This window comes from Sceloporus occidentalis, unplaced genomic scaffold (assembly GCF_023333645.1).
Source record: "Sceloporus occidentalis isolate IW3139 unplaced genomic scaffold, rSceOcc1.0.p SCAF_4, whole genome shotgun sequence".
Taxonomy (NCBI): domain Eukaryota; kingdom Metazoa; phylum Chordata; class Lepidosauria; order Squamata; family Phrynosomatidae; genus Sceloporus; species Sceloporus occidentalis.
The window spans coordinates 174070535-174082959 of record NW_028316984.1 but is presented as its reverse complement, the minus strand read 5'-3'; the positions used below and the strand labels follow the sequence as shown (position 1 = coordinate 174082959).

Here is a 12425-nt window from a genome sequence, read left to right as displayed (position 1 = left end):
TCAGCTTGAGTCGGTTTTCCCTCATCCAGCCCATTACTGACTCCAGACAGGCCCCGAGAGGAGAGACGCCATCTTCAGTCACTGCATCAGTCGGAGACATAGAGAAGATTATTTGGGTGTCATCAGCGTACTGATAACCCCGCGCCCCATGTCTCCGGATGATCTCTCCCAGCGGTTTCATGTAAATGTTAAATAGCATGGGAGACAGAATGGCTCCTTGAGGGACCCCAGTTTTAAGGGCCCTCTCGTCGGAGCACACGTCTCCCAGCTGCACCATCTGGGACTTCCCGGAGAGGTAGGACCGGAACCACTGGAGCGCAGTGCCGCCGATTCCCACCTCTGCCAGGCGCCCCAGAAGGATACCATGGTCTATGGTATCGAAAGCTGCTGAGATGTCCAAGAGCACCAACAGGGACACGCTTCCCCTGTCGATGCCCAGACGGAGATCATCGACCAAGGCGACCATGGCCGTCTCAACCCCGTAACCCGCCCGAAAGCCAGTTTGAAATGGGTCCAGATAATCCGTTTCATCCAAGACCGCCTGAAGCGGTACACAGGTACACAGATTTTCCAGCTTTCCTTATTGTGTGGAGAGACTTCACGGATTTAGGCTCTCCTCTTCAGAAAGTTGTCTCCTTACCAGTGAAGGGCACAGAGCTTGAAAGTAATTATTTTACATTGGTGCTTGTTACCTGTATTGAATTATCTTTTGGGGCAATGAGGGGTGGGTAATACTGCTGGTTTGCTGAGAAGTGCAATGATGTTTCCTTTTAGCTCTTGCTTCCAGAAAAAGAACTGAGGGAAAAATGTTGATAGCATAAGCTTTCGTAGACTTAAGTCTGTTTCATCAGATGGATGTAATAAAGTGATTAGGGGGCAAAACAGACTGCCCCGACAGAACTGCATGCTGCGGCCCCAATACATCTTTACACTGATAAAAAGCTGGCTCTTCTGCTGCGCCACAGTGGGGAGCTGGCTTTAATTGCTCCAGCAGCATGTGGCATATAAATGCTTCGCTGCCAGAGCACCTGGAAGCCAGCCCCTGTGTAAATGGCCAGGCAGCTTGAAGCCAGCTTCTGGGCATCTTGGGGCTGTATATCCTCTGCACGTGCTCATCCTCTAATGTGGTATGTGCCATGCTCTGTTAGCAATGCCCTTCAGCTCTCTACATTGGGCAAACAGGCCAGTCTCTGTACCAGAAGATAAATGGATGTAAATCAAACATTAGAAATGGGGATACATAAAAACCAGTTTCAAAACACTTCAGTCTTCCTAGGCATTCTATCTCAGACCTCAGAACAGAAGTCCTTGAACAGCAAAACCCTGCAAAGGAAGATTATAAAGAGAAACAGCAAAATTGGAATATATCCACAAACTCTATTCCCTTTGCAGTGGATTGAACAGGGACAGTGATTTCTGGGGAAACTACACATATCATAACACCAGTTAACACCCAGCATCATGAGGACTGTCTTGGTCAGTTTATCTCATCTCCTTTCTGGTTCCCAGCCAGGATCACACTACATTTCAATAACCACATCCATCATTCATATGGTTTTCGACAACATCTTTCCCTCCTACCTTTGTCTCCCAACATCCATCATTAAAACTGAACTTATCATCTCCTCACCATATGTTTTTCATTTCTATTGCTATTCATACATACTGTACTTGTTTGTTCATTAATCTACAGTTCTCATACACAAAGGATAGTGTCCAATTAATGTCTCCCGCTGAGTGGAACAAAATCTGGCAGTAGAACATCTTCTTGTCACCTCCCAGCCCCATGTACTCTCCTAAATCTTCCAGAGGGTGAAGAAACTTTAAAGCACAGTTGGGAGAGGGACATGAGGGCTTCAGAGGGGATGAGTGGAAGAAAAGAAATCTGTATAAGCACAAGTATGCTTGTGCAACACAGGATATCACTTGTAATCATTTCCAGTATGACTTGGAGAAGTTGTCTTCTTCATTTCTAATGTTTAAAAATCAGTTCTTTATTCCTCTTTGTAATATAGCTATTGGTGATATAGAATTAATGTCTTTCAGGGTCATATGGAAGGAGAAGTTTGGGGTTTAGCGACTCATCCTCATTTACCTATTTGTGCCACTGTAAGTGATGATAAAACCTTAAGAATATGGGATCTGTCTCCAAGCCACTGCATGTTAGCTGTTCGAAAACTAAAGAAAGGTAAGAATGTTTTTCTCTCACCAAATCTTACCTACATTTTGCTGTTTACCTAGCTAGCTGAGCTAAGAATAAATTAGTTTGTCAAGTCTTTGAACAGAAAGATATTAACAAGACTTAAACTGAGCAAAATTCAATACAGAAATGAGGTTTCTAAATAGAAATGCAGATAGATTGAGGGGTTTTTCTCAGAAGAGGGATGAACAGAAGCCAGTTTTGAAAACATTTAGCTATTTTACTTATCTTCTTCAAGAATAGCAAGCAGATGATCAGAAATACTTTAATCAGATAATGCTAAAAATATGTTGCAGGAAAAGAAGGTTGTATTTATTTATAATTCTATTCTGTAGGATTACAGCCACCCCCTTTGTTTTTGTGGACTTAGAGTCTGCATCCCTTGCCTGTTCTTGGGTGGCAAACGGAGGGGGACAAAATGCAGCACGCACCTATGCGCCACCATTCAAGCCAATAGGGCTTGAATATTGCCAATTTTCTGTTTTCGTGGGGGGGGGGGGTCTGGAATGGATCCCCACAAAAAACAGAGGGGTGACTGTATATATAATTCAACTCTAGACTGCATCAATTGCAGTATAATATCTAGATCGACAGAAGAAATAATATCACTTTGTTCTGATTTGGTTAGACCTCACCTGACAGGCTTGCCATCCACAGATTTTAGCATCTGCAGGTGGTCCTGCCCCATTCACCCCAATGGTGATGCATCCACGTGGATGTGCCTCTATGAAAACCAACAGGACTTGAGGTCCCATGTTTTTTGACATCCACGAGGGGGCAGAGGAGGGGTCTGGAATGGTACCCCTGTGGATATGAATGCCCAACTGTATTATGTTCAGTTCTGGACACCATAATTCAGAAAGGATGTGGACAAACTGGAGCATGTTCAGAGGAGGGCGACCAAAATGGTGAAAGATCTAGGAATTGTGTCAGATGAGAAGCACCTTAGGTAGCTGGATATGTTTAGCCTGGAGAAGAGAAGGTTAAAGGGTGACATGATAGCCATGCTTAAATGTTTTAAAGTATGTCATATTGAGGACGGAGCACACTTGTTTTCTGCTGCTCCAAAGACTAGGACATGGGGTAGTGGATTCAAGGTACAGGAATAGAATTTCCAGCTAAACATGAGGAAGAACTTCTTGATAGTAAGAGTTGTTTAAGAGTGGCACATGCTCCCAGAGTATGGTGGAGACTCCTTCTTTGGAGATCAGGAGTGTTTGGATTATGTATTCCTGCGTGACGGGGTTGGACTGGATGGCCCTTCTGGTTGCTTCCAACTCTATGATTTTATTATTTTGTATTCTCTGCTCTACTGGTCTTCAGCAGAGCGTCTATGTTATGTCACTTTTTCATGAGGCATAAGATGGACTTTGAATCTGATATGCTGCACTTTAGAGTGGGATGGCCAAGAAATACCTCCTGTTGCCATGAACCAAAGATTCCTAAAATTGAGAATCAGTAAAAAATGCTAATGGCTTCATACTTCTCATAGAGCTGAAGCAGTATATATGTTTGATAAAAAGAAGTCAGTCAGCATGAAGTTTATGAGGAAAGGACTCAGACATTTTTAGGCCTTCTCCTCTCCCTATTCATCTGCAGCATGGAGAAAATAATAATGATCCCATTATTTATATTGATTACTGTAATCATATATGTGAGAACAATGAAAATTGTAGCTTAAATGTCGCTAAATGTTACTTGAACATGTAACTTTGTAATAACTACCAGCAAAATCTTCAGCCATCTGGTGAAAATCAAAATGTGTTCCTTTTTTTGCTAGGCGGGAGATGTTGCTGTTTTTCTCCTGATGGAAAGGCATTGGCAGTAGGGCTCAATGATGGAAGTTTTTTAATAGTAAATTCAGACACTCTGGAGGATCTTGTATCATTTCATCACAGGAAGGATGTTATTTCAGAAATACGTTTTTCTCCTGGTGAGTAATAAGCTTCACATTTGATTGGGTAGAACAACTACTCAGGTCATAGATACCAATTTTCATCCCTACATCCCCCGTCCTGTGGGATGCATACAGTATTACTTCTAGCTATCACTTTTAATGTTATCTAATTTAGTTCTTATCCTTATCAGCTAGAGTAAGGCCAGAGTTTATTCTGTCCTGGACTATAGCCAGCACAAGTCCAAACAAACACTGATAAGGATTGTTTAACAAGAGAGGAGCTAAAAGGCAGGCTACAGACCTTTCGGTTAGTCCACAAGAAGCACACCAGTAACAAAGCCAAGGTCAGGATTCCAGAGTCCACAGAAATCAGTTCGGTCCAAGGTCAGGGCAGCCAGAAGGTAACAAGAGTCCAGTCCGTTCCAAAGTCAAGGGTTCAAGGCAAACAAGGGTTCCAGGGAGCAAGGAGCCAGTGCTGACAACAATCACACAAACGGATACTGTAATAAACTCTGGCACCAAATTGGCATCTCTCAGGTGGTTAAGTAGGAGACTCTTCTCAGTGCCAGCTGAGGCTTGTTTGCCAATTGTCTCTCAGCAATTCTCCTGGACCAACGCACGCAAGCACTCTCAGCCCTGTGTTGCTTAAAGGAAGGCACCTCCAGGCTTGGCTCTTCCCCAGAGTCACCACTAGGCTGCTGAGCCTCAAGAGGAATCCCACCAGCACTAGGACCTGGCTGAGCCTCCTCCTCTGGGGCTGGGAGATCGCAGCTGGGATCTGGCAGAGCAGGATTAGCACCTGGTGTAGCCTCAATTTCTCCTTGCACTGGAGTAATCACATCTCATCATCCTCTGAGTCTGGCTCTTGACTGGCCATGACAGGATCTTTAGCAATTTACTATGCCTATATCTGATCCTGTATTTCATAGGATCAAGTTGCAATCTTTGCATCCAGTTAATTTCCTTTCTATAAGCTTTATTAGAAGTTGCAAGACAGTCATGGAAGTCACTGTCATCTATTCCTCTGACATCAAGGAAAATTAAGAACCTATATTAAATCTAAGGTGTTAATTGTTGTAAGATGTGGAGCCAACACAGACTTACATTCTGTCAAGGGGACCTTGTCTATCTGAGGGAAAATCACATTAATATCTTGGAACTTCTTGACATGATAAGAGCCTTCTTTGAGGTCACCACATCCAAATGACTACCACTACCACCATGGTGGTGTTTTATTTAAACAAGTAAGGGGAGAGCACTCAAGTACCATTTGTTGCCTTATCATGATTCTTTGGGACTATTGCATGTGTAGAAAGAACACAGTAGTAGCAGTTCAGGTTCCAAGGATAGAATCATAGAATAATAGAGTTGGAAGAGACCACAAGGGCCATCCAGTCCAACCCCCTGCCATGCATGAAATCCAAATCAAAGCATCCCCAACAGATGGCCATCCAACCTCTGTTTAAAGACCTCCAAGGAAGGAGATTCCACTACACTCCGAGGGAGTGTGTTCCACTGTCGGACAGCCCTTACTGCCAGGAAGTTCTTCCTAATGTTGAGGTGGAATCCCTTTTGCTGTAGCTTGCATCCATTGTCCCGGGTCCTAGTCTCTGGAGCAGCAGAAAACAAGCTTGCTCCCTCCTCAATATGACATCCCTTCAAATATTTAAACAGGGCTATCATATCACTTCTTAACCTTCTCTTCTCCAGGCTAAACATCCCCAGCTCCCTAAATTGTTCCTCGTATGGCATAGCTTCCAGAACCTTCACCATTTTAGTCACCCTCCTTTGGACACGCTCCAGTTTCTCAACATCCTTTTTGAATTGTGGTGCCCAGAACTGGACACAGTATTCCAGGTGGGGCCTAAGGAAGGAGGCATGAAATTTGGAGTAAGGAACATCAACAATTTAAAATATGCAGATGACATAATGCTAGTAGCAGTAACTAGCAAACGCTTAGGGCGGTTACTGAAGAAAGTCAAGGAAGAAAGTGCAAAGGCAGAATTACAGTTGAACATTAAGAAAACAAAATTAGTGATCAGAGATAATTTACATAACTTTAAAATAGACAATGAAGACATTTAAATAGTTCAAGGTTTTCCGTACTATGGCTTGGTCATTGATACTTTTGGCCTTCGATGATTTGACCCTTCAGTGATTACCAGTAATCAGAGCAGGTTGGAGACCATCAAGGAGAACATCCCATCTCTCCAAATGAACAAGGTTTATTCCATCCTTGTGTACTCTGCAGTTGGATTATCATGAAGTTGCAGTCTACAAGATTCTACTATTTCTCTCCTGTCTATATCTCAAGGTCCCTCCTTGCCTTCTTTGACAGTATATGTAGGAGTCCTGTTGTTTTCATGTTGATTATTCCCCTTGATGTATACATCCCTTGGTTAAGATCTTCTTGAAGGGTTACATTGATACTTGATCTCCTAGTCTAGCTATTGCACTGCCTTGGAAAATACAACTGGTCCTGCACCAGCTTACCTTCCTCCATTCAAATCAGTGACACTGTGTAACTTGAAATTACACTTGTCCCTCCATATTCGCTAGGGTTAGGGGCACAAGACCCCTGTGAATGTGGAAAAACCGCAAATAAGAAAACCACCATGTTTTTACCTGAGAGGACACCTCTCTAGGAATCTCTAGGTCCTCCAGTGCAACTCTGTGGTCAAAATCTGACAGACACTGACCATAGAACTGCACTGGAGGAGCTACAAATGCCTAGTATAGTATTCTCTCTAGGAATCTCTAGGTCTTTCAGTGCAGCTTTTAGTTAAAGTTGACCATAGAGTTGCACTGGAGGACTTAGATATTCCTAGAGAGAACATATTAATCAAATCCATGAATAATCAAATCCGCAAATATCAAATCCACAAATATGGAGGAATGACTGTACTCACCTGGAAGACAGTACCTGGAAGTAACAGTGAGCAGAAGGGTGAGTGAATTAGCACTATGGTTTTACTCTCCATTTGCATACTGACAAAGTAATTCTATGCCCTGACATTTCCTTTCTGACTACCACCTTTCTCAAGACTTGCTTTTCCCTATGTTTTACATCAGTAGCTCTTAATTCTTTACCAGGGACCCTCTTTAAATATCTTTTGTTCCCATGAACCCCAAGATTTAACTCAAGATTTAAAACAACAGCAACAACAATAATAATACCAGAACATTGAACCATTAAGAATTATGCCATCCATTAAACCTCCCCCCAGAGGCCGCCAGGGGAGATAATCCAAATAATGAAGAGGACTATAAATGACATTTGTTGTATGTATGTCAAGCCTTCTAGGAAAGCCCCACAAACCCCCCAAAATTTGACAACCTTTTTATCTGCTATGGCTCTATAAAACAAGAAACATCAATCCTCTTCACAACATATTTCAAAGTAGGTTTCCTCCATTATTGTTTTGGCTTATCAGTTGGCCAAAAAGACACTGGTTCCTCGGATTCAATGCCACTCCACAAAGACTGTTCTGTTTTCTTCTGTCTTCTTCTCAGAGTATCTTTGCCATTAATTTTACAGGCAACTACTTGGATGCAACTCTTGTCTTTTATTACAAATTATAGACTAGATGTCAGAGCAACAGCTGTCACTGCTTTGGGGTCAACTGACTTGGTTTTTCCCCAAGCATGCTTCCTTCCTAGCCAGCTGAGTTGTTCACTAGACTTCCATATATGTGCTTCACAGAGACCACAAAGAACAGGTTGCTTACCTGTAACTGTGTTTCTTCAAGTGTTCATCTGTGAACTCACACAACCTCCCTGCCTCCCTTTTGTCAGGCTGTTTCTCCTTGGCACAAGGGCCAGTATGGAAGACAGAAACTGAGGGGATTTGAGTGGTAACCATGTGCAGCATATGTGGTAGAGGGGGCAGGTCTGCTCTGAAAACACTGTTCTCTAGAAGTTTCTGAAGATGCATATTTACCCATATGTGTGAGTTGACAGATGAACATTTCAAAAACCACAGCTACAGGTAAGCAACTTGTTCTTCCCCACTCCTACACTAAATGATGCCTGATTTGACAAAACAAAATTGTGGAATGTCATTGTGACAAGGCCAAGTGCTGCCAGTTTAAACCCTTTTCAAAGAATTAAAATGAACTTGGGAAGGCAAGAGCAGCATCACAGTGATATATTCCATCTCTGATGCATGCATGCTTATTAGAAGGTTTGTAGAGAATCACAATACGTACATCCATATTGTAGATGATTTTGCACACACTTGGGAAGATCAAGATTGATACTGCTTTTGGAGGGGGGGGATTAGATTATTTTCTGATGCTTGGTTTCCAGATCCATAGGGACATAGGAAGCTTGGCTTATACTGAGTCAGATGACTGGTCTCTCTAACTCAATTCTAACACTATAGATAGATTTTTTCTAGCCCTATTTGGCCAATCCGAAAGCAAGGGGAAAGTGTGATCCAAAGCACCTTTTTGTATCATTGTGCTTCAACCTTTCCTCTCTACTGCAAATGTTAATTGTTAATTTAAAAAATGAATGTAAGACAAGAATGTCCGCAAAGTACTTCTGGTGGTGAAAGATGTAGGGGAAATGTTCTGTATGTGATATTAATAGTGCAGTCCACTTCATGTCAACAGTGAAGCTTTCTCCAAAGAACCTGTCTATAGCATTGTAGCCTGACTGTGATGCAATTCTGTGTATGTCCATTCAGAAGCAGCCCCAACTGAATTATTTAGGAATTGCTCCCAAATTAAGTGTACATAAGATTGAAATCTGTGTGTATTAGTAGTTGCAAAGCAAAGTAATTGTTATGATAAATTAAATGCTACATCTATTAAATACTTTCAAAAGTTTATGGTGTTTTTTAATTATAAGGAAATTGTTTGTCTGACTCTTAATTATTTCTGGTCTGTTCTCTTGGTAATCTACTTCTAGTTTAGAAATTAATTCAAGGCTTGGATTGTATCTACATATGACAACCCACTGTCACATTTCATCTCAGTTTGGCTTTATTTCCAAGTACTAATTTCTGCACATTTTCTGTATAAAATGCTTTTTATCCTTGGAATTATGGTTTCTTTTCCCCATCTTCATAGTTGATACCAAATTTTTCCAATTCTATATCAATCCATACACATGCTTAGCATTAATTTTCATGTTTATTTATAGGAAATCAGTAGATGAAATCCTATAAAAATGTCAGGAAACCTTGTGAGTTATCCAGTGTCACAAACAAAACCAGATTTTGGGTAGTATCACAACTCCAGATCTTACATATTACAAAAATTGAATTGGCAGAAAATGTTATCAAAGCATACAAAATGAAAAAAAAATAGTTACTTGCATGGAAAATATTGAAACTCCATCTGTTTGCTATTGCTTTTTAGGTGCTGGAAAATACTTAGCTGTAGCATCATATGATAGTTTTGTAGATATCTACAACGTAATGAGCAGTAAACGGGTTGGAATCTGTAAGGGATCCTCCAGTTATATAACACACATGGATTGGGACATAAGAGGTGAGAAATAAAACTGCTGCAAAATTGTTAAACTTCTATAGGTAAGGAAATGTAAACTGTGCTTGTGATTAAATTTGTAAAACTGCATTTTCCTTCATCTTTCCCAAAGACTTGTAATAAATATTTTCCTAATATCCATTGTAAGTGAAATAATGTTTTGTGTGGTCAAAAAAGGATTAAATAAGATTTTTAAAAAATATTATTTAACTTTTTTCAGGCAAGCTTTTACAACTCAACACTGGTGCTAAGGAACAGTTGTTTTTTGAAGCTCCTCGAGGGAAGAAGCAAATCATTCCTAGTATGGAGGTAAGGACATCAGTTACCACTTACCATTTTCCTGCTGGCATGGGTGGTAAAGGGGAAAATTCTAAGCAACATCTAGTGGATTGTTTCCATTAGCCTTAATTGCACTGTAATAGAAAACACCAAATATTTCAGTGAGAGATATGTGTGCCTCAAGGGTTATAGTGTTTATACTGAGATCCGATGTATAACTATGGATAAGTATCCTGTCTCAAACAGGCTATCTTTGTAGGCAGAAAAGATTTCTTGGGCATCCTGGACAAGTGTTTTAGGCTCCTGCTGTGAAGGTATCTGGCCAATAATTGGAGAAGTCACAGATGTAACTGCTTCGTGCCTAACCAATGATAGTACAGTCTTGGCAACAGGAGATGATTTTGGATTTGTAAAGCTTTTCCGATACCCTGCCAAAGTAAGTAAATATTAATGATTGCATATGAAGTCTTACAAGTATTAGATAACAAAAGTCATACTGTTTTTATATTCACTTAACACAGTTACTGTGGAGAGTACTCACCTGTATTCTCTGATGGCTGAAGTATATGTGAATGAGTTTCTCACACCAAGCTCTTGTATTCTTAAACGCTTTACCTTGAAGTGGAGCTAATTCATAGGCTTCTCTGTAAATCATTGCATTGTATGTTACCATATTTGTTACAAACATAGGTTGTTACACATGATGTTGTTACTGATTTATGGTGACCCCAAGGCAAACCTATCACAAGTTTTTCCTGGCAAAATTTGTTCAGGGTGTTTGCCTTTGCTTTCCTCTGAGACTGAGAGAATGTGACTTGCCCAAGATCCACCCATGGCCAAGTGGGGATTAAAATCCTAGTGTCCAGAGTCGTCTTCAAACATGTAAACCAGCTCCTAGTTATCATGATGTCCTTGATTTCGTTTTTTGTTTAAATAGTGGCTATTTCAGACTGACTGAGGGTATCCATATTTTAGAATATTAAAAAGCTGTAAAATTAACAAATGAAGTAAAAACAAGTAGAGATACACATAATATTTATGGACATTTTTATACATTTGTTGATATTTTTATCAGACCTTGGTATCTATATATGTTGTCATTGTGACGGGACCTTCCCTATATGCCTGAGGCTGTTCTTCTTATCAGAAGACCCATGTCACTGACACTTGTCCTGCCTTTTCCCTTATAACACTCTCCCCAAGTGTATAAGGGCTAGGGTCCCAAGTGTCTTACCAAAAACAGTTCAGTATATTAGGTATCCTAGCTTAGCATGCTAGCCTTGTTTATAATGTCTAGAATTCACTCAGAGTCATCTATTACAAAACAGAAACAGTCACTTTATTGAAGAACATAAAGCAAGAAACATGCATCTGAGGAAGTAGGCAGGAGTCTACAAAAGCTCAGGCTACCAATTCCTTTCTTTCAGTTAGTGTCAAAAGTGCTACAAGATCCCTTTGCATACAGCAAGAAAGTATCTTAGGTGGATTACTTCAGCTTAGTATGGCTGCATTAGCATACACTTTCAGGCTTATCACAGTCTCCTCTGGACTTTCTTAAGTGACTCCCTTTCCTTGTGAGAATCCCTCTCATGACTCTCACTGACTCTCAGTCAGATTTCTTATCAGATTCTCACTGAAGGACCTATCTCAGTCAGTCACTCCTGCTTTTATACCTTCTAGTTCCCTCGCAGCCCACCTCATAGTCTTCCTTAACTGTGATTAACTTAAATGTGTCAGGAAGCCAAGCCTGCCTAGCAACTCCTTCATCTTCATCTAATAGAGGAACCCTGCAATATGAGCCAAAGGATTTCCAGCAGCCTCCTAACATGGAACAACTTCCAGTGGTAGCTGGCTGCTAATGGCCAACCAAACTCTCAAGTAAGGCTCCTCAGTTAAAAAGTCTTAAATCTCCTCTGCAACCTAAGGAGAGGGCTGGGCTGTGGAGGAGTAGGAAGGGTGAACGCTCATAATCCAAGCCTCCTCCACTATTTGGCTTTCTCCTGAGGAGAGCGCCGAGAGGAGGATGGGCAAACACTCACTCCATAAGGCATCTCTGCCACTTAGCTTTGTTCTGAGAAGAGAGCGAGTGGAAGAGGAGGAAGATGGGTGAACACTTGCCCCACCAGGCTCCTCCGCCACTCAGCCTCAGAGGACAATGGAATTAATATTAATTAAAAACTATCTGTGGCCTGAAGAAGTTAGCCTATTTTAATTTTGGCCCCTACCTACAGTCAAGTTGTGCAGGTCTGATCTAGACTCTCAAGGCCATTTGTGCAGCCTCCCAACACTGCTTTCATGGTGGTGGTGGGGGGGAGAATTCTTTAGTTTTAAAATGCCTAGTTGTGTCCCCCTGAAACTTCTGGTTGTGTTGGCAGGAACAGTCACACACTGACCATTTGTATGCCAATTTTTTTCCAGACGGTGAAAGCAGTAGCATCACCCAGTCAAGCAACATGTGGTGTCACCCCCCCCCCCCCAATTCACCATCTTCCATACCATACTGTACAGAATCCTTATCAATGTTTTTTTGTACTAATGTTACTCATAAATTGTA

At 41.3% G+C, this 12425-nt stretch overlaps 1 protein-coding gene across 2 annotated transcripts in view; it reads left to right on the top strand.

Moving 5' to 3' along the window:
* LOC149315027 (echinoderm microtubule-associated protein-like 5) overlaps positions 1-12425 on the top strand; it is a 139124-nt gene that overhangs the window by 86387 nt on the left and 40312 nt on the right. For both annotated transcript variants that reach the window (XM_089522366.1, XM_089522365.1), the window contains exons 21-25: positions 2047-2188; positions 3981-4133; positions 9464-9595; positions 9813-9901; positions 10131-10307. In XM_089522366.1, coding sequence (XP_089378492.1) covers positions 2047-2188; positions 3981-4133; positions 9464-9595; positions 9813-9901; positions 10131-10307 — 693 coding nt within the window. The remainder of the gene's footprint in view (positions 1-2046; positions 2189-3980; positions 4134-9463; positions 9596-9812; positions 9902-10130; positions 10308-12425) is intronic.